Below are 23,059 nucleotides of genomic sequence, written 5' to 3'. Positions count from 1 at the left end.
GACCTGAGTTCTGTTACAGAATGAATGTTGTGCAGGGAGAGAGCAGACTACAGCAAGTTGTCTTCTCACCTCCATATGTGTGCTGTGGGGTGCGCACACCCATACTCATGCACAAATACATAAATAACACAACTTTAGAAGGAAGGCTTACACCCCTATCTTCATTTATAATTCCATTTCCTTCCCGCCTGCCCCCCTCAGAGATAACCAAACTCTTAAACTCAGTATTCTAATGTTAATACAAATATACAACAATATTATTTTTCCTATTTGATTATATATAAAATTACACTTTATGTATCATTCTCAGGTCATTTGTACTTTACTCATTTGCCAATCTTGCATTTCTGTACTGAAGAATATGTCATTATATAAACATATCAAATCTACCCATTCTCCTACTGTTTAGACATTTGTTTTTTTCCAAGGTTTTGGCTAATCAGCAATACTACACCAATGTTACTGAAAATGTCTCTTGAACTGGTGTACCTTTCTCTGGGGTTTATATGAGGACACGCCATCAAAGCAGATCTTCTGACTTTCTCAAGGCTAACTTCACCATTCTACAGTAGGTTTGTAGCTGACACTCCCACCAGCAAGCAACACTACAGACTTCTGCCAATTTCACATCCAAGTCAAAACCAGCTTTTCTTCAGACTTAAGCACTTTCCCATTATAGGATCTGAATGCTGTTTGCATTTCCTGGGTAGTTACAGTGATCTCGAGCATGTTTGCATACACCTACTTAAACTTTCAGAATTCCCCTTCTGTGAGTTTATCACTGACTTCTATTGAGCTGTTTGTCTTGTTGACTTGTTCATAAAACTCTTAAGGCAAGAAAATGGCCAGAAAATGACCAGAAAAATGGACCAAGAAGCAGAAACATTCAGGCTCTATTTCTGTGTTTCCTGTGATTCTCACATAACCTTTTTTTCTTTCATTCCATAAATACTATCAAGTACTTGCTATCTGCACATACTTGTGTAGGTCTAAGTCTGTCACTTGACAGCTGAACTTACCCATGTGCCACTTCTACTCCAGTGATTTCTCTCATGTTCCCATGAGACCTGCTTCTGCTCAGAACCCTGCAGTGGAAAAGCCCATCTTTGCTGATTTGTTCCATCTATTGCTATGGTCCACATTAATGGTGGTTTCCCAAACAGTTGTCCTGCTTCCTTGATGCACAGATTTTCACGTGTATTTCCTACTCTCTGAAAGCCCCGTCCTTCACATTGTACATAACCAGTTGTCCCTGTGTCTTTCAATGCCCAGCACAGATGTTGGGCACATGAGACAACACTTCTTGAGCACCTCCTGCCAGTAGGGTGAGTACGTCTTGTGTCCTCTGTACTTTATCCATTTGTTGCTTTTGTTATAGCCTGGATACCTCCCAGAGACCCAGGTATAAACAGCTTGATACTAAGACTGGCATAATTAGAAATGGTGGAAACTACTACAGAGGTAGAGCTTAGTGAAAGTCAGGTCACATAGGGACAGAGGTCCCTTTTCTTTCTTCACAAGCTACCACCACAGGTCCAAGTGACAATGGACTGGATTCTTAAAACTCTAAGCCAAAATAAACTTATAAGTTTCTCAGATATTCTGTCTTAGTACTAGAAAACTGAGTCATAGTTTCATTTAGCCCACTAATGTTCACTCTTATCTGTCATCTCATTAGATCCCTGAAAAAGCAGACACAGTCTCATGGAGTACCAGCGTCTGTTATAGTGGCTCTCAGAAGGAATGCTAAACTTAATTCAAGTGCGTTTGTGCTATTTTACATCTGTCAAAATATCACAGAATCTTGAAAATAATAATGAGCAGATACTAGAAAAATGAGAAATAAAGCACTAAGGTGAAAGAAATACCAAACATCTGGAATCAACAACCTGGGCAATGATCTCTGGGTCTGAGTCCCACTTGAACAGCTGGGTTTGCCCAAGGAAAAATGTCTGAAGTAATGTACAACATAAGCCCTGGAAATCCTGAGCCTAGGACCCAAAAACACTAAATTATTAGAAACATATTAGTAGGAAATAAGAACATACTTAAATAATAATAACAAAGGTCAAAGGACAGGGGAGAAGTTTAGGAATCCCACCAATTAGCAGCAATATGACAACTAAAAACAGTGGCTGAAACAGATTACCAAGAAGCAGATCATGAATTCCTTGAGTTTACAGTGAAACACTAAGACTCAGTTATTTTCAAAGGTTGCTGGTATACCAACTTAATATTTTGAAAATCGATAAATTGAGTCACAAGAAACAAAGGTTTGTCACTTACTTTCCTATAAAAATTTAGTTTCAAATTAAACAGTTTTCGTTGTGAGACAGTCTCACTATGTAGCTCTGCTTAGTCTGAAATTCCCTACAAAGAACAGGTTAGCCTTGAACTCAATAGAAATTTGCCTGCTTCTGCCTCTCCAGGGCTGGATTTAAAGATCTTTTTAACCAAATAATTCTGTGTGGAAAACGCAAAAGAACTTGACCAAAGTGGAGGGTCTAGGAAATTTTCATGAAGGACTACTATTAAAGGCCAAGGAGAACCTGTGTCTGTTAGCCATCATCATCCTGCAACAGATGAGGACATATTTCCAGAAAAATGATGCAAAGTGAGACCGAGTATAAAGTACCTGAAACAAACAGATGATGAAAGCTAGTGAGATAAAGAAAGAATGTCAAACTACTACCATCCATCAAAATCAGGTGAGACTGGCACATGGCATCCCTTATACAATCTCCTACATTTTATCTGTATCTGAATATTTCAAAAATCAAATGATAAGGCCTTTTAATTACATTTATGCACCTGAGTGCAGGTGTATGAGGTATGGACTCAGGTGTGGAGGTCAGAGGGCAACATAGGGTCACAGAAGATAAGATTGTTTATTTCATTTTTAAACTTGATTCTAGGGTTAATATTAATTTGATATGCCAGTAGACATAGCAGTTTTATGACCTAAGATCTATATATGTTTTTTAACTCAAAAGAAACATTTTTCAAATTGTATGAACCATTATTTATAATACTTTGTCATAAAATTATAAGATAGTTCATTTCAAATTAAATACTTACAGCCGGCATTAAAATACTATTAAATTAAGCACATTTAGGAACTGGAGTAATGGTTCAGAGGTCAAGGACACCGGCAGCTCTTCCAGAGGACCCAGGTTCAATTCCTAGTACCTACATGTCAATTCAAAATCATCTGTAACTCCATTCCCAGAAGATCTGACACCCTATTCTGGCTTCCACGGGTAGCAAGCACACATGTGGTACATAAACATACACGCAAATCAAACACACATACAGACAATTTAAAATATGCATATATAAATAGAGAAAGCACATATGAACATTTTTATCAACTTCTACCCTGGCAGAATAGATTAATATTAATTCCTGTTAATCAAGACTATAGGTCTTATCATATACATGAATGATCCTAATAGTTTTGTTTAGAATGACAAATAAATATTTATTTGAATAAATATTTGAATAAACAATCCAAATATCCATTAAGTGTTAATCAGACAAACAAAATGTTTATACATACATGGAATACTATCAGTAATAAAAGGGAGCAAAACACTGGTCTGTATAATGACCCTCAGCTGTAAGACTGGCTCGTATGAAGGCCGCCGAATAGCCACTTATAGTGTGATGCACCTATATATTTTCTGGGAAATGAAAAGCCATAGAGAAGCAAGTATGCAGCTGCTGCCAATGACTGAAGTCAAATGCTGACATCACCAGCAGTGAGTAAGAAGAAACGTTCAGCACGATGGCATTGCTACATACTGGCAGGGTTGCTGATGTGCAACCACAGCATACACTGAAAATCAAATAATAGCCTTAAAGTGGTTAAATTTTTAATGATATGTAAACTATACTTGAAAAAGCTATAAAACAAATCACCCCATCTGCTCTTCAGAACACCATGCTATAAGCCATCTATCATCCATCCAAATTTTGATAAAAGCTTATGAAGGAATAATATTTTATAAGCTAAATAGTGGCTAGCAAAATGTGGCCCTAACAGCACCCGGAAGAAAGCTCGCTAGGGATGTGCATTCCCAGATCTCACCTACAACTTACTGAACTGGGGGCTTGATGTGGAGCCCCATTTGAACACATTTCCCAGCGAATAAACAACACTTGCTAAACTTAAGGGACCACTGAGCCTACTTTTCCACAAGTTGAGATTTTCCAAATTTTACCCCTCCCAAATCAAAGCACAGCCCAGTGTGATCCCTTCCCACACTGCTGCTACCCATGCATTGGCTTGTACAACAGCAACACCATATTCACGAGAGCCAGAGACTTCAAAGGTTTTATGTTCGTCTGGTTTTAAATCAATAAAGATGTCACTAAACCCAAGTTCAGCAAATGCCAATGTGTAAATATTTTTGGCTTGTTGGGTCAAGTGACCTCTGTTGAAAGAACTCAGGCTTTGCGTCTGCAGCATGAAAATAGCTTTTAGTCCTAATAATGGAAGGTATGACCAGCTAACAGGTTCACAGAACTCCAGTTAGAGTTCACCAGTGAGAATATGCTGAGCACGGACTGAACCACAACAGCAGGTCACACCTGGCTTGGACTTTGCTTGTTGGTTTGTTTATTTTTAAGTGCTGGGTGGTCATGGAGCATGCCTTTAGTTCCAGGCAGGTGGATCTCCTAAGTTTGAGGCCAGTATGGTCTACAGATCAAGTTTCAGGATAGTCAGGGCTACACAGAGAGACCCCGTCTCAAAATGACAAACAAACAAACAAACAGCATGAGGAACCAGACAAACTTGTACAGTAGAAAACCACAGTTCCTAAGACTTAAGAACATGAAGTAATACCCTAAAGAAGAAAGGACGGGTGAGTGATGAAAATACATGACTGGGGGCTGAGGATGGAGTAGGTCATTAGTGAAGGAACAGCTGTTTCAAAACAGCCTAACTTATACATAATTGGAGTCTGCAGAGAAAGGAACAAAAAATATTTTTTAATTAAATTAAAAAAAATTTTTTGTTGACTGGGTCTTGTTATGTAACCCACACTAGCCTGAAAATGAAGACCTTCCTTCATTAGTGTCCTGAGTACTGGGGGGACAGAATACTTATCACACCCAGCTTCATTTAATTTTTTAACTTGAAATCATGGAAGTTTCCTAAGATTTATTTAAAAAAAATAATTAGAATTATGTAGAAAGAATTCAATGGCCAGCACTCGGGAGGCAGGAGCAGGCAAGTCTCTGTAGAATGCTCTACATAGCAAGTTCCAGGCCTGGCTCAAAAAAAAAAAAAAGTTAAATTAGTTTAAATACAAGAAGTATGAGGCTGGAAATATGGCTCAGAGGTTAAAAATACTGGCTGTTCTTCAAAAGGTCCTAAGTTAAATTCCCAGCAACCACATGGTGGCTCACAACCATCTATGAGATATGGTGCCCTCTTTTGGCATGCAGGCACACACACAGGCAAAACAGTGTACACATAATATATATATTTAAGAGTGCAAGAAATACAAAAAAGGAAACTATGGCAATTATACCTAAATGTCTTTAAATGGGTTATAAAATAATTTAAAAGGAACCAGGCAAAAGCAATAGAAATTGTCCAATCTCAACAGAGAAAACCAATTAGAAAACATTTGCAGTGCTTCAGGTAATTCCCACGAAGCCATCCTGATGACAGCGTACTCCAACTGGATGTGATTGAGAGCGCACAGCTGCCATCCGCCACTGAGGAGGCTGAAACAGAAGGACCACCTTAAGGCTAACCTGTGCTACACTGGCAGATGCTGCCTTGATAGAAGATAAGGAAAGCTAGAGAGAAAAAAATATCATCTGCACTGAACATGAGACTGAATTTCTGTGACCAAAATCAGGCAAGCAAAAGAGAAGTGGCCCAATGGTTTAAAGTGCTAAAAGAAAGAACTTTTGACCCAGAGTTTTACATCCAGTGAAACCACAGGAAGTACTAGCAGATAAGGGAGAATTGAGAGAAACCACCAAATGCCCTTAGAGAGTTGCTAAAGAAAGGACGTTAGTAAATAAGGCAATGATACCAAAAGGAGACTCAGACCACCCCCATGTTTAATAAGTAAAAAGCACAAGGTGTACACCGCCCAATGGGTTTTTAATTGTATGAAGATGTAGGAGGAAAACTATTGTGTAAAGAAATACATGGGAGGGGGCTGGAGAGCTGCCACTGCAGTTAGGAGCACTTACTGCTCTTGTGGGGACCAGGTTCTGTTCTCAGCACCCACATGGGTGGCTCCAAAAGATCTGATATTCTCTCTTCCCCCGACAGGCACCTTCACAACATGGTGTACACACACATGCAGGGAAAACAACACTCATGCACTCACAATTCTGTTGCAGAAATAAATCTTTTAAAAAATAAATAGACGGGGAGACAGTGAGATGACTCAATGTGTGGAAATATTTGCTGTTCAAACCTGACAACCCAAGTTCAATCTCTGGACCCCATGTAAAAACAAAAAACAAAACCCAGATTACCCGTACTCTTAAGATGAGATAGGAGATAGAAACCAAAGAATTGTCTAGAAGATGGCACAGAACTAGCCTAACCTACAAAGGATGGCAGAAATAAGAGATACTTGATCTCAAGAGCAAGGTGAAAAGAACCAGTTCCTGAAAATTGTCCTCTGACTGGCCTCTCCCCTATGTGTCATGGCATGCATGTGACTCTAGACACATATCAATCTCCCTCCCTCTCCCCCCACACGCAGAGGGAGAGGGGAGAGAGGGAGAGATTAGAGAGATGAGTCTGTGGGGGAGAGACAGAACAAATGGGGGAAATTATTGCAATAGTAAAATAATGTTGCCCATAACCTATGAAAAGTTGTTTCACAAATGCTAGAGCAACCACTAAAATCATTAAACACACACATAGTCTAAATTCAAAATAAATTAAAAAAAATTACAAATAACCAACAGAAAGTAGAAAAGGGGAAACAAAAGCAAACAAAAGTCAGGAAGCAGAAACAAAGAAAAACATAAACCTGATATTAAGCTGAGAGAGAGAGAGAGAGAGAGAGAGAGAGAGAGAGAGCAACTGTATACATGCATTAAGGTGAAAAGAAAGTGGAATCAGGACAGAGGAGGAATTGAAGGCGAAGTAATGGGGGTGGATTGGATCTAAACACTTTATATCTATGTATGAAAAATAAATAAAACATTAAATTAAAAATGTAACCACAGTCAGGCACAGTGGTACACGTCTCTTAATCCTAGCACTCTGGGAGACAGAAGCAGATGGATCTCTGTGAGTTCAAGGCCAACCGGGTCTACAATGTGAGTCCTAGACAACCAGAGCTACACAGAGAAACTCTGTCTCAAAAAGAAAAACAAACAAAAAATGTAACCTCAAATCTCAACATATTTATTATATTAAAAGTATGTCCCCAGAATTTGGGAAGGCAGAGGCAGGTGGATCTCTGAGTTTGAGACCAGCCTGGTCAACAGAGTAAGTTACAGGACAGCAAGGTTACAGAAAAACCCTGTCTCAAGCAAACAAACAACAAAACAAACAAACAAAATAATTAAAAGTAAGCAATCTAAATATGCTGACTAAAAGGCATTAACAGATTGAAAACAATTTTACTTCAAATATGATACAGGAAGTAAAAAAATATTAAAATATATATCACACACCATAAAAAATAATCAATAAAAGCATGGAGTAGCTTGACAAAATCAGAAAAACTAGATTCCAGAGCAAAGAGAACTACCACAAATAAAGAATGATAAAACATATCAATAGGAGAGTCAAATTCACTGCCAGACACAATGATCTATGTATGTAATGCATCTGACAGAAGAGCTTCAGAAACACAGAATAAAGCAAAAGTGCCTTCACCTTATCCTCAAAAATAAACATAGCAATAAATAAATAAATAAATAAATAAACATAGCAAGCAGACAGAAAAGCCAGTTCATCAATACCAACAGCCAACTGAATCAAAAAGATACCATAGAACATTCCACTGAACACAGCATGGAACTCGAGTGGGGAGTGATTTCAAAGCATCTGAGAGGGCTTGGATTTAACCACCAGAACACATATGCATACACACAAGTTACACTTTCATGGCTATAAAGTCACTGAAATAATGTAAAATATATTCTTTATAATGAAATTGAACTATACAAAATAAGACTGGTATGAAAACAATAGAAAAACTTCCAATTGTTTGGAAACCAAATAACACATTCCTAAATAAAGATAAAAGCTGAAATCTTAAAATATTCTAGAAATCATTACAAATGAAAATTAATAATTATATCAACATTTGTGGCTGCAGCTAATGTAGTATTGGAAAGAAAATAAAGCCTACACTTGGTAATTTAAATTTCTTCCTCAAAAAATGTTATGAAAACCCTCAAATTAAGAAATCTTTAAAAACCTATTGAAATAACTGATAGGTCAAAACATTTTTAATTACAAAATATTAGGAACTGAATGAAAATAAAAAGCATATTTTGCAATTTGTGAAATGCATTTTGCTTAAAAGGAAACTTGCAGCATTGGGTGCTGTCAGCATAAAACTCAGTCCCACTGTCCACTCCAGCTCATGCCAAGAACAAAACAAACCATGCCAGGACAGAGAGAAGGGAGCAAGAGCAGAAACTAATGGGACCTCAAGAAAGAGCAAAATAACTCAGAAACACTAAAAAGATGAAATTAAGAAGTAACAGGGATGCAGAGGAGACGACCTGCCTCTGGGGACATAAGCTGGGGCACAGCTGGGCCAGGAGAGGCCTCTGTTCAGTTCTCTAAGCTACAAAACAAATGCCAGGAATTTTTTAACCAGCACAGTGGTGCACGCCTGTAGTCTCAGCTTCTCAAGTTGGGATAGCAGAAGGATGGCTCAAGCCAAAGAGTTCAAGGTGAGTCTGGACAAGATAATGAGAATCCCATCTCACAGTAAGTAAGTCATTATATTATTGTGTGTGCAAAAGTTTTAGTGTCAAGCAAATCAACCTTCTATATCAAACTTGTGGGAATAGAAAACAGGTTAAATGTGACCACTGGGACCCAATTTGCAAAATTCAGACAGTGCAAACTTCCTACAACAAACCCCTTTGCTTATCCAATAATGAACTGTAAGACACAGCAGACTTTACTACAAGACATAGCAAGAACTTCTCAACTAGAGGGACTAGGTATTTGCAGCTTACATACATGCTGATTAAGAAAATGCCACTGGGGCCACAGAAATGGTTCAAAAGTGCTTGCTGAACAATCATGAGGACCCAGCCAGAACCCATGTAAATGCCATCTGGGTGTGAAACATGCCTGTAATTCTACCCAAAGAGGTGGAGACAGATCAGAGTCACTTTTTTAACCATATTCAGAAAAAGAATCATCCTGAGTGAGGAGGTAACTCAGACCCAGAAAGACAAACATGGTATGCACTCACATATAAGTGGATATCAGCTGTAAAGTAAAAGATAATCATGCTACAATCCACACAGCCAGAGAGGCTAAGGAACAAAAAGGGCTTAAGGGACGACGTAAGGATCCCTCTGGGAAGGGGAATGTAATAGACTTCACTGGTGGACTGGAGGCGGGTGGAGTTGACAACAGGAGGAATCATGTAAGGGGATACTGGAGGAAATGACTGAAATGGGGGGGGGGGCATTTCGGGATCAAGGTAGAAAGCTCGTGTATTTGAAACTCCATGAAATCGACAAGAGTAGCCCTAGCAAAGAATTCTAGTAATGGGAGACAAGGAGCATGAATTGGCCATCTTCTCTAGCAGGCAAGGCTTCAACTGGAGGGACTGGGACACCAACCCAGCCACAAATCCTCTGACCTATAGTTCATCCTGCCTGCAGAGTGTTCTGGGACTGGAGCCAAGCATAACTGCCATCAGAGACCAGAGGGACTTCATCTAGCAACTGATGGGAGCACATGCAGAGCTCACTGACAAACATTAGGCAGAGACTGGGGAGTCCTGCAGAGGAGCTAGAGGAAGGCTCGGAGGAACCAGATGGGTCAGGGACACCACAAGAACACAGCCCACAGAATCAACTTGACTAGGACTCATGAAGGCTTGCGAGATCAGGGAGCCTGGTGGGGTCTGACCTAGGCCTTTTGCATATATGCTATGGTTGTTAGCATATTGTTGTTCTTGTGGGATTCCTAACGGTGGGAGCAAGGGCTGTCTTTGACTCTTTTGCCTACTTGAGGGATCCTTCTCCTACTGGGATGCCTTGTGTAGCCTCGATGTGATGGTATGTGCCTGGTCTATTGTAGCTTGTTATGCCATGTTTGGTTCACGTCCCTGAGAGGCCTGCTCTCAAAGGCAGGAAGGGGGGTTGGTGGATCTGGGAGAGATGGAAGGTGAGAGGAGGGGAAGAAGGGTAAAATGCAGTCTGTAACTCCAGTTTCAGGGGTTCTTACTCCCTCAAACAGAAACAAAACATCAATGTACATAAAATAAAAAGGAATAAAACATTTGAGAAAGAAAGGAAGGAAAAAAGAAAAGAAAGAGAAAGAAAGACAGACTATAAATAAATTACACTTGCCTGGCAATGTCAGATTCCATTTAGGGCTACTACCTGTATTTGCATTTTCACACAGAGCCGCAGCCTCAAAACAAAAGCGTAAACTCCACAGTGTGTTCTAAGGACAGAATTTTAACAATCATAAGAGAAACATTTCCAACAAACTAAAAAAAACTGCCTCAGATGCACAAAGAACCAGCCAATTTTGAGCAAGCGTGTATCGCTGAGCACTGCGCAGTGCTGGTGCAGTAACAGATGACGCGGCCGTGGTGAGGTTATGTGCCTCGGCTCCAACTAACAGCAATCCCATCGAGGCCTCCTACTGTACAGGACTGCCTCCTGTCAGGTTTGTAGTCAGTGTTTTTGAATTAGTCACAAGTTCATTATAATACGTGCAGTTTTTAAATCCTAGTGTTTCCCAATGCCTAATGCATCCTTTAAAACAATGTTAGAGTACTAGACACGAAAGCAGGTGTGCGCACCTTGCCTGGACTGCAAAGGTGCTACAGGAACTTCTCAGTTTGGCTCAAAAGGAAATTCAGGTGTTAGGTTCTCAAACTGCTATTTACTAATGAGATTTAGCTTCTTAAAGTTCTCAACTCCTTGCTGAAGTAGAATGGAGTAATCTAATTAGTAAACTGGCTAAAAACTGATCAACAAACAACTGATACCAACCTCAAAACAAATGAGCTTTTGAACATGGCTTAACTCTATCATAATAGAGATGTTCTATAAGGAATCTAGCAATATATTTAACAATATTCAAAGATTAAGAGGCATAGAGAACCCTAAAGTATTATGAATATTTTATAATTAAAAACTCTGTAAGAGCATATATACTAGTCATCAGTTGAGCACTTATAGACAGGAGCGCTGGGCATTATGAATTTACATAGTTATCTAAATATGCCTCACCCTTAAGGGATCTTTTATTTAAGTTCAAAAAGAAGTATACACATAAAAACAAATGATTATCAGTTGAAATATAAAGAGTGACATTTGGTATAAGATTAAAGATCACTAGAAAAGTATCATGGGAGAGCTGGGACAAAAAACAATCCCTAAAGGATGAAAAGTTACAGGAGAAGAAAAAACATTCTAAATAGGGATTATAAGCAGACACAAGACACTTAGAAAAGGCACCACATTTATTAGAAAATAATTAGGTAAATGAGAAAATGTGTGTATAACATGGGCAATTAAAGGCCTGTTGAGGAACCTGGAGAGAGCTACTTGAAGTTTTGCTTCTTTTTCTAGTGATGGGGTATGCGTGATGGATGATATACTGAGAAGGGCTGGAGATTCACTTCTAAACCCCTCTCTCAAGCTTGGCAGACAGGGAAGAAGACTGTGAGCCTCCAGCCCACAGGCTCCTCCTCTGACATTATCACGTACGTGTCCGCTGCACTGGTCTGCAAACATGCAGAGCATTACTAGATGCAGAGCCCATTCACTTCTGGAAGGTAGAAGATCTGGAGTGACTGATTACAAGCTGCTACAGGAAGGTTTACCAAACACCACCTAGATTTCGTCCAGGTGGACAATATGCAAAGAGGGCTTAAGTGTTTGTCAGATGGAGGCAAATTAAAAGCATAGTTACAGAGAGTTGTAGAAGTTTGCTCTGAATATCTAGCCACTGAATGTCACATCTTCAGTCATTAGTTACTACCAACTGGCATCATCTAAATTCTGTTGGTGTTTTAGATGATCTTGCTTACATTTGAAAGGTCAGTGTGTTGGGGAATTTGAAATGTGGAGGAGATAGGGAAGGAGATGGATGATCTATTTCATGGTATACATATAAGGAGTCTCAAAGAATTAGAAATATATATTTAAAGAGCACCTTAAGAAACTATATTAGTTCCTTACTCTAGGCCAAAATTTCCTCTTCCAAAGCCTTTAATAGGGTCTGGGAGAGTTATCTTAGCATGTGTGAAGCACTGGGGTTCAATCCCTAATACTGGGGAAAAATAGGGGAGGGGTTTCTATGTTGTAGAAGGAAGGAAAGAAGGAAAAGAGCAGTAGATCCCCAAAATCTGGGCACAAGGGTCTTTCCTGAGACTCATACTCCAACCAATTACCATGCATGGAGATATAACCTAGAACCCCTGCACAGATGTAGCTCATGAGAGCTCAGTGTCCAAGTAAGTGGGTACCCTAGTAAGGGGAACAGGGACTGTCTCTGACATGAACTCAGTGGTTGGCTCTTTGATCACCTTCCCCTGAGGGGGGGGGCAGCCTTAACAAGCCACAGAGGAAGACAATGCAGCCAGTTCTGATAAGACCTGATAGGCTAGGGTCTAGGGTCAGATGAAAGGGAGGAAGACCACTCCTATTAGTGAACTAGGAAGGGGCAAGGGAGGGGATGAGAGAGGGTGGGTGGGGGCTACAGCTGGGATACAAAGTGAATAAATAAAAAAATAAAAGGGAAATAAAAAGAAAGAAAAAAGGAATTGTTCTTCATTGTCTGTTCCTTATTGTGGCCCAAAGCTCATTATCAACAAGTTCTAATTCAAGTCAATTCTATGTTTATAACATGGGAGACATAAAAACACAATCAACCTGGATATACCCAGACAGTGTATGTTCTCTGTTATAAAATTTTAAAACAATTGATATAAACTAGATTGGTAAAAAATTAGTTAAGTGCAGGAATCAAAAGTGTCAGTCTAGATAGTAATCAAAACAAGCGTGGGGGCTAGTGATCTTTCTCAGTGGGATAGAGTTTGTCCAGTATGAGTCCTCAATACAGACTCTAAAAGCATCTTCCACGCCCGTACCTAGCACCCTGCTGTCAGCTTCTCCTTCCCCAATGTTAGCCAGGGTGCTGACTTCATCACCATAGATTCTGGTTTGTCATACAAGACTGGGTGACTCACTTGTGTGTATAATAGCTTGCAATGCTACAGACCAAAATCAGTAAGCTATACACAAACCCGGGCAAGGCCAAAGTCTGCTCTCGGCATTAACTGGAACACAAGCACGCCCAGCTGCTTAGTAGGACAGCTTCATCAGTGTGACTGAGAACTGAGTGGTTGCCATAGACAACACATGACACTCTTTCACCTCCATCCCATCCCACTGTACAAATACACAATTCCTTTTAAGACTTGTTGCACTGTTACTATCTAGTCCTCTCAGCATTATGGCGACCACAACTAAGTTGCTATAAAGTATGTGTTTAAGAACATCTTTTTTATGAGCTGCTCCTTAATTTTAAGAAAAAATGCTAAACTGTTTTCTAGGTTGCCATCCACACCTCACCGGCAGCAGAGTAAAGATCCCAGCCTTCACTATGCACCAACACCTGGTAACACCAGCTCTTAAAATCTAGCCATTTTGACAAAAAAAGAACCCAACATAAAACTATGGAGTGTGAATGAGAACACTGTGTAGGTTCATAATTGAAACAAATGTTCCAGGGTGATGAAGGTATTGATAATGGAGGTGGCTAGACATATATGGGGGGGGGGTCGAAAAACTGACTTCTTCTCATTTTGCTATGAATCCAAAACTTCCCTAAGAAATAAGTAAAAGTTCAAAGCCATTTTGACATAGACTATGGGTCTATGCACCCCAGACTGGCTTTGAACATGCAGTGATCTTCCTACCTGAGTGTTCTCCATGAAGGATCAATGGCATAAGCCACCACACCTAACACCTTGACAGGAGTTGGGACACGACTGTGTATTTGGTTTACTGCCAGACTAACTTCAAGCTCAGTTTGAAGCCACAGTTGGTATGAAACTTCCATTCTTCCTGCCTTTAGCTCTAGACACCTTACTTTCTGAAAGCTCCAGTTGTGTGTAAATACCTTTGCTTTCTCTTTAAAAAATCAAATGTGTTTGTCAGTTTTTATACTATGTACTTTGTATACATATATATGTATGTATTTGAAATTTTATGTATTAGTAGATGTATGTATATTTAGAGGATGAAAGTTTTGGACAGTTAAATCGATGATTATAAAAAGCCCATCTTTATATATTAAAAAATTCTTTATTATTATGTGTGTGATGTGTTTGGGTATGTGCCATGACAAATAAAGGTCAGAGGAAAACTCTGTGGGGTTGGTTTTCTTCTTCCACCTTTGTGTGGGTCCTGGGGATTAAATCAAGTTGTTAGGTTTGTGTGGCAAGTGCTTTATCCACTTAGCCATCTCTCCAGCAATTCTTTCTGTCCTGAAAATCTGCTCCTCTCTGTTGACGGTATTTTTATTTTTTATTTTTTGGATGTACAGAGAAAAATCAGCTGGGAACACAGACTGCCCATACAATTGGAAAAGACCTAGGAAAGCTATATTTCAGACAGGACTGGTATCTAGAATTTCAGAACTTCAGAAATTAAGTACCAAGGAAATAAAACTGACAGCCAACAAACTAGGCTAACAAATTCAATAGGAAGTTTTCACAAGAAGAAATGCAGGGGCTGAAGAGATAGCTCAACAGTTAAGAGACTTGGCTGCCTCTTCCAAAGTTCAACCCCCCAGCACCCACAGGGCAGATCACAACTGTTTGTAACTCCAGTTCCAGGGGATATGACACCTTCATACATATATGCAGGCAAAACACCAGCACACACAACATTTTTTAAAAATAAACACAAATGGCTAGTAACTATTTAGTAGGTATTCCGCATCTCTCATCACTGGGCAAATGCATATTAGAACTAACTTTGAGGTACTAGAGCAGCTGTCATCAAGAAAACCAACAAGAGGATGTGGGGAAAGAACTCTTTATTCATTGCAAACTAATAGATGTTATGGAAACCAGATTGGAGGTTCTTCAAAACATTAAAAGGCAGTAACACTGCACACCTTTAATCCCAGCACCTGGGAGGCAGATGCAGATGGATCTCTGAGTTCTAGACCAACCTGGTTTACAAAGTGCATCTAGGACAAAGAAACTGTCTCAAAAAACAAACAAAAACAAGAAAGCTCCTCAGCTCTCACATTCCTGGGCATATACCTGAGAACTATGCACTCTGCCACGGAGACACCTACATGTCCATGTCTACTTCCATGTACAGCAAGAAATGGAAACAGCCTAGACGTGTCAATAGATAAGCACATTATGAAAGCTGGCACAAACTATTTAGTTCTATTGAAAAAAAGAAATCACTCGGGAGGCAGAGGCAAGTGGATCTCTGTTAGCTCAAGGCCAGCCTAGTCTACAGAATAGTTCCAGGACAGCCAGGGCTACAAGAAACCCTGTCTCAAAAAAAGCAAAACAAGTAACACACACAATTTTCAGGAAAACAGAACGAACTGACAATGCAGTGTTGCATGAGAAAGTCCCAAACTTGGGGTGGGGGTGGGGGGGAGAGGAACCATCAAACTGTCGGCTATAGTTCTGAAGAACGCATAGCAGGTGAGCTAATGAATAAAACCAGCCTCCACCTGCTGCAAACAACAGTTAATAAAGCTGAGCCCATCTAGGTAGATGCTCAACCTTTACTCATAGGGACAAGTACACCTCTTTCAGCTTTGTGGGCAACATCATCCACTGCCTCCTTGGCTCCACTTTTTTTATTGAAAACTCCGTGGTATTTGCTTCAGGAAGGGGGTTGAAGGCACCATCAGGTTGATCAGACCCCAGGAGCTGACCCTCTGGAAACAGTCTTTTCCTCATTCTGACTTGTAGGAAACAGCTTCTATGGTTCCCAAAGCCTACAAGGTTTACTACCGTAGGTCTCTCTAGTCTTTAAAAATATACTCTCAGCTTTTAGTCACTTCTGGTACTGCCAGAAATGAAGGCCCAAATTCCTGCTGTATTTCTCCAAATTTCCCTTTTTCTTCTAGATTTTGTCATGACTGTCTTGTTAGCTCTTTGATTTCTTCTAATCAACTTCTTAAAACTCCATTTTTCTAACTGTGCTCAGCAGAAGAGGACAGAACGTACATTTAAGCCCATTTTTGTATTTGCTCTTCTTTGTATATTTGTATTGTGGTCTATCAAAAAGGTGCGCATCTGAAGTGCGCATCTGTTATCCTCTCGAGCAGCAAGTTCAAATAAGAGGATACTGTTTCAACACCAGCCTGGGCTACATAATGAGATTGTGTCAGAAGGAGGAATAAGCAGAAGGGAGGGAGAGAAATGGAGGGAAGGGAAAGGAAAAGAAAAGGAGGGACAAAAGAGAGAAAAGAGAGATAACCCTGGGGTTTAGCTCAATGGTAGAGAGTACTAATTTTGATGCCCAGCCTCCACCTCCAGCCACCACCACCACCACCCCCCAAAAAAGAAGAAAAAATCATAAGCTATCAAGTATTTTTTGGACTATGGTTTGATCTGGGTCTGTCAGCTAAAGGATGAAAAGGAGCTCAGCAAGTAAGAAGCTATGTGGGAAAACAGCATGTGCAGAAGATTGAGAAGCCTAAAAACATGAGCTTGAAACTGTCTGTGGCCATTATTGCTGCCGTGTGGAGAAAGCAAACCAGAAAAGAAGACAAGCACAGAGGAAAGCCCATCAAATACACAGTAGGGGAAAAAAAATGGGGGGGGGGGGCCTTGTACAAAGCCTTGCCTGAAAAAAAAGCACTATATCTGAGACTTAGCAGGAAAATTCCTTATCCTCTAGGCTGAAAAGGGAACTAGAACACAAGAGAGCAAGAGAATGAATGAGTTTAAAGAACCTATGAGATAAATGCTATGAGAAGATGCATGTCAGGGGAATGGAGAAGGAGGACCAGCACCTAAAGCTGCATGCCGGAAGCTATAGGGGCTTCTTAAGGCCCAAACAACAAGAAGCACAAGAAACAGGGTCCGGGTAGGTTTCCCTCTTCATGGTAAACACAATGTAACTGAAACGATTAAGCCACACACTTAATAGGCTACTGGTTATGGACTTGTAGAGTCCCACAGAGACACTAGGGAGTTATTTGTATAAGCCAAGTTAGTAAAGTAATATGAGAAGCAAGGCAAGAATTTGGGAAGGCCACATTTAAAATCAAGCAGTGGTTAGCAAGATGGCTCAGTGGGTAGAGATGCTTGTGTGCAGGCCTGACAACCTAAGTTCAGTCCCCTTATCCTGCAAGACAGCAGGAGAGGAAGACCCTGAAAATAGTCCTCGAATCTCCACATAGGTGCTGTAGTACATGCACATGCATGTGCTTGAGCACCCACAAATTGTTAGCCACACCCAGTGTGGCACAGTCTCTTTTTGCTGCCTTGGAATCAAGATGTAGAACTCTCAGCTCTATTTGCAGCACCATGTCTGCCTACACCCTGCCATGTTTCTCACCATGATCAAACCTCTGAAACTGTAAGCCAGCCTCAGTTAAATGTTTTCCTTTATAAGAGTTGCTGTGCCTATGATATCTCTTGACAGCAACAAAAGCCTAAGACAGAAAGTAAGCAGAAATGATTCCTTTTTAAATGGCGGAAGGTAGATGAGATGGTGCATGGGGGATGGGTGCTTGCTACCAAGTCTGATAACCTGAGTTCTATATACCCAAAACCCACATGATGCAAAGAAAGACTCCCACAAGTTTCTTTGACTTCCACGTGTGTACTGTGAGATAAACGTGTGCACAAATACACACAAATAAATACATTAAATTGAAATGGTTGAAATGTTAACATTTAAAATTAAATAGCTTTATGACAAGCAAAGATCTGAAGAACGTACACATAGACAAGAATAAAAAACAAGGAAGCACACCCTCTTACTGCACCATAAAGTATAAAGGTAATAAACAGATGGGGGTGTTCCAGCTGTTTACAAAAGCCATCTTAAAAGGGCTCTAGTTTGAAAAGAATTGAGATATTTTGAACATCAAAATGAATAGAATGGGAATTCATTCCAGAGTCCATTCTAACAAGAGAATAGCCTACTCCATTTTAAAAATGAAGTAGAAAGTTCTGTACAGAAGAATGCTTACAAGGAAAACAGTATCAATAAAGGTAAGAAATTGATCAGATTTCAAAGCATCACTCTGAAGATATTAATTACAAGGTGAGAAACATAGCTTCACAATGAGGCAATCTGTAGACAGTGTCCACATGGTCAACTCTCACCACATCACCATCCCTGAAGAGAATCCCAAACCGTTTAACCTAAAGCTATTTATGTGAAGAAACGACCATGAATATTTAAAACAACTATATTGGGCACCTCAAAGCCTTTGATGTCATGAAAGACAATAAATAAGCAAGCTGCATAATTTTTCATTTATTTAATCACTTTATAGCCTGATCTGAGTGTCCTCCCTCCTCCCAGTCCCACCTTCATATTCCCTCCCTCCATTCTCCTCTGTTTCTTCTCAGGGAAGGGGAGGCCCCCAAAGGATACCAACCCACCCTGGCATCTCAAGTTGCAGAAGGATTAAGGGCATCCTCTCCCACTGAGGCCAGACAAGGGAGCTCAGCTATAGGGAAGTTACCTAAAGGCAGGCAACTGAGTCAGAGACAGCCTCTACTCCCACTGTTAGGGGACACTCATGATGACCAAGCTGCACATCTACTACATATGTGTAGCAGGTCTAGGAGCAGCCATGCATGCTCTTTGGTAGGCAGTTCTTTATCTGTGTGTCCTCATGGGCCTGGGTTAGTTTACTCTGTAGGTCATCTTGTATCCTCCACCCCTCCAGCTCCCTCCATACTTCCTCCTACTCTTCCACAAAACTCCCCAAGCTTGGCTATTGTTTGGCTGTGGACTTCCCTCAGCAGCTGGATGAAGCCTCTCAGAAGACAGTTATGCTAGGTTCCTGTCTGCAAGCATAGCAAAATATCATTAATGCTGATAGGGATTGGGTCCCTCTCATGGGGTGGGTCTCAGGTTGAGATAGTCATTGATTTGCCATTCCCTCAATCTCTGCTCCATCTTTATCCCTAAACTTCTTCTAGGCAGGACAAAATTTGGGTCAAGGGTTTTGTGGGTGGGTTGTGTCCTCCTCCCTCCACACAGGAGGTGGTGACTTCAGGCTCCTGATAGATCGATGGATAGATAGATTAAAAAGACTCTATAATTTCTACATGGAAAACACTGAATTATCTAACTCTGAAATTCTGAAATGTATGATTCCTGGTTGTGGCATTTTAAAAAAATTCTAAGATAATTTTGAAAATATGACACTACATAATAACATAGTCCATCAATGTCAAGTATCTGACTTGATAATTAACATTATGTAGGAAAATGCACTTCCTACAAAACATGAATTTATGACTAAGAGACAAAATGTCTATCACCAACTCTCAAATATTCAGAAAAAAATGTACATATATGGTATATACGTATATATTTGTATTGCACTAGAATACAGAGAATTGCTAAGATATTAACTATTTGAACTCAGTGAACAGTACAGGTAATTTGCTATATTATTGCAACTTTTTTGGAAGGCATAAAACAATGTGTATTGTTAGTGTAGAGAGAGAGTGTTAAGATCAATGGACTCCCTTTTTCTGAAATTCATGGTTTCATGAATAGGAGAGAAACAGAAGAAACCATGACTCCTTAAAAAAAAAACTTTCTAGCTTCAATTTTCTCTACTATGTGCAAGCTAGAGTCTGGTGGTAGGCATACAGAAGTCAATAGAAAGACTAACACAACCTTAGCAGAAGCCAACAGAAAGACAGATAAAATCTATAAAGCTTCAAGTAAGACATCTTATGCCCCTAAATAGCTCATGAGCTCAGAACACATTCCTCTTGGCTTCTTCAGTGAAACTGTATATAATCACAGCTATTTTTTCTCAGAATGTGTGTTCATGGTGTCTACTGATTTCTGTTCTGTTCTTCAATACACTGAAAAGTCCAACCATTCATCCAGTTTTCCTTCTCCCTATTAATTATATTCCAAAATGTGTTTTTGACAATCATCTCTAGAACTTGGAAACAACAGCCACTTGATATGGATGCATGTCAAGACATTAACCAAACTTTTCAAAAGCTAGTAGAAGCAGCAGATTGCTGTGATAAAATATACCGATCAAAAACAACTTAGGGGTTTATTTGCTGCATAGTTCCCATGTTACAGTCCATCACTGTAAGGAAGTCAGAGGCAGGAGCTTAGACAGCTGGTCACATCACATCCACAGCTGAAATAAAAACAATAAACCCATGCTGCTTGTTACTTCCAGAGCTTTCTTTACTCAGTCAGGACCCATATGACTAGGAATTGGTACCTCCCAAAGTATGGCACCTACACATATTCAAATTAGTCCATGTCAAGTTTTTATATGTCAGATTCATAAACAAACACAAAAACAAAACAAAATGGAATTGATTTTTAAATCAATTTGATTTAATTTACAGTGAATTGTCTATCAAACATGAACTCTGGTATTTTCTGTCTTAAATACTATCTGGCCATGAAGTATTATAACACACAATACTCTTGTAGACAAAAAACTCCTCAAAGAAGTCTAGGTCCGCTGATCCCCATAATGGAACCTTGTATATGTAATTAAGATTACTAATAACTAGGCTAAAGAGCTGGCTCAGAAGCTAGGAGCATTTGTTGTTCTTGCAGAGGACCTGGGTTGATTCTCAGCATTCACATGGTATCATAACCATCCCTAGCCCCAAGGTGTTTTACTTATCTTCTACTGCTGTGACAAAAATACCATGACCAAGGCTACTTATAAAAGAAGTGTTTAATTGGGCTAATGGTTACAGAAGGCTAGAGTTCATGGTGGCAGAGCAAATAGCACAAAGGTAGGAACAGCTGAGAGTTCCTATCTGGATCCATAAGCAGGAGGCATACCGGGAATGGGACGAGTTTTTTGAAACCTCAAAGCCTGCCTACAGTCATACCTCCTCCAAAAAGCCCACACTTAATCCTTCCCAAACACAGCCACCAAATGGGGATAAAGCATTTAGACAGATGTGGGTACTATTCTCATTCAAATTGTCTTAGGGGATCTGTTGTCCTCTTCTGACCTCTACAGGCATGAGTTAAGCACATGGTACGCATACATATAACATAGTAACACAAATCTTAAAATTTAAAGAGATTACTAATAACCATGTGACAATAAGTATGGGCTAGGGACATAGTTGACAAGGTACTTACTAGTATACACAGAACCCCATTCAATCCCCAGCACTGCATAAAACAGGCATGGTAACACAAGCCATTCATCCATCACTAAAGAGGTAAAGGTGGGAAAATCAGAACTTTAAGGTTATCCCCAGCTCTACAGTGAATTAAAGGGCATCCATGAAACCTTGTCCCAAACAAACAAACAAACAAACAACAAAACAAAAAACACAAAAAAAAAAAAAAAAAAAACCAAACAAGAAGTTTATTCTGGATTGATAAGAGATAAACTTTTTTTTTTTTTCATATATAGACCCTGGATTGTACACATACACCACACCCTAGTATAAAAGTTTAAAAGCCCCAGTTGGGGATACGAATAGGGCTAGTAGTAGGAGACAGATGAATGTATTACGGGATAGAATATGATCAAAGTATATGATATACTTGAACAAAAGTATCATTTGAAACCCATCAACTTCTTTAATGGATATATGCTAACAATTTTTGAAACATCAGAAACACTAAAATCACACAGGATGGATTTGGGACTATATTAATTTGATTCACTGAGTATTGTATTGTTAGGTTGCAGGTTGCTGTGTTCTTGTTTCACACTGACTACATGGGAAAGCACTCCAGCAAAGTACTATCACAAGGACCATATGGAGGTCAGGGAAACATGAGGTTTCTTTTTTTTCTTTTTAATTTAATTTTTTTTATTTATTACAATGTATTCACTTTGTATCCCAGCTGTAGTCCCCTTTCTCATCCCCTCCCTCCCTTTTCTCCTCCCATGCCCCTGCCCCAGTCCACTGTTAGGAGAGGTTTTCCTCCCCTTCTATCTGACCCTAACCTATCAAGTCTCCTTAGGAATGGCTGTATTGTCTTCCTCTATGGCCTGGTAAAACTGCTCCCCCCTCGAGAGGGGGGGGGGTGATCAAAGAGTCAGCCACTGAGCTCATGTCAGTGACAGGCCCTGTTCCCCTTACTGGGGAAACCCACTTGGATCCTGAGCTGCATTTGTGCAGGGGGTCTAGGTTATCTCCATGAATGGTCCTTGGTTGGAATATCAGAAAAGATCCCTGTGCCCAGACTTTTTGGTTCTGTTGCTCTCCTTGTGGAGCTCTGTCCCCTCCAGGTTTTTTATCTCCCCCTTCTTTCATAAGATTCCCTGCACTCTGCCCAAAGTTTGGCTGAGTCCCAGCATCTGCTTCAATACCCTGCTGGGTAGAGTCTTTCAGAGGTCCTCTGTGGTAGGCTCCTGTCTTGTTCCCTGTTTTCTCCCTCTTCCGATGTCTATCCAGTTTGCCTTTCTGAATGAGGATTGAGCATCTTACCTAGGGTCCTCATTCTTGCTTAGCTTCTTTAGGTGTACAGATTTTAGTATGTTAGTCCTATATTATATGTCTAATACCCACTTGTAAGTTAGTATATACCCTGTGTGTCTTTCTGCTTCTGGGATACCTCACTCAGGATGATTCTTTTATCACCCTGCACTAAAGTCCAAGTGAATCAAAGATGTCAACATAAAACCAGACACATTAAA

At 40.0% G+C, this 23,059-nt stretch overlaps 1 protein-coding gene across 1 annotated transcript in view; it reads right to left on the bottom strand.

Moving 5' to 3' along the window:
• Positions 1-23,059, bottom strand: part of Larp1b (La ribonucleoprotein 1B) — a 107,441-nt gene that overhangs the window by 19,725 nt on the left and 64,657 nt on the right. Inside the window, 2 exon segments of the mRNA XM_055625932.1 lie at positions 1,276-1,314; positions 11,010-11,133. Of these exon segments, the coding sequence (XP_055481907.1) occupies positions 1,276-1,314; positions 11,010-11,133 (163 nt within the window).

This window comes from Psammomys obesus, unplaced genomic scaffold (assembly GCF_907164565.1).
Source record: "Psammomys obesus unplaced genomic scaffold, mPsaObe1.curated_primary_1811, whole genome shotgun sequence".
In the NCBI taxonomy this organism is placed as follows: Eukaryota; Metazoa; Chordata; class Mammalia; order Rodentia; family Muridae; genus Psammomys; species Psammomys obesus.
The sequence above is the reverse complement of the archived record's forward strand: the minus strand, read 5'-3'. Positions and strand labels throughout refer to the sequence as shown.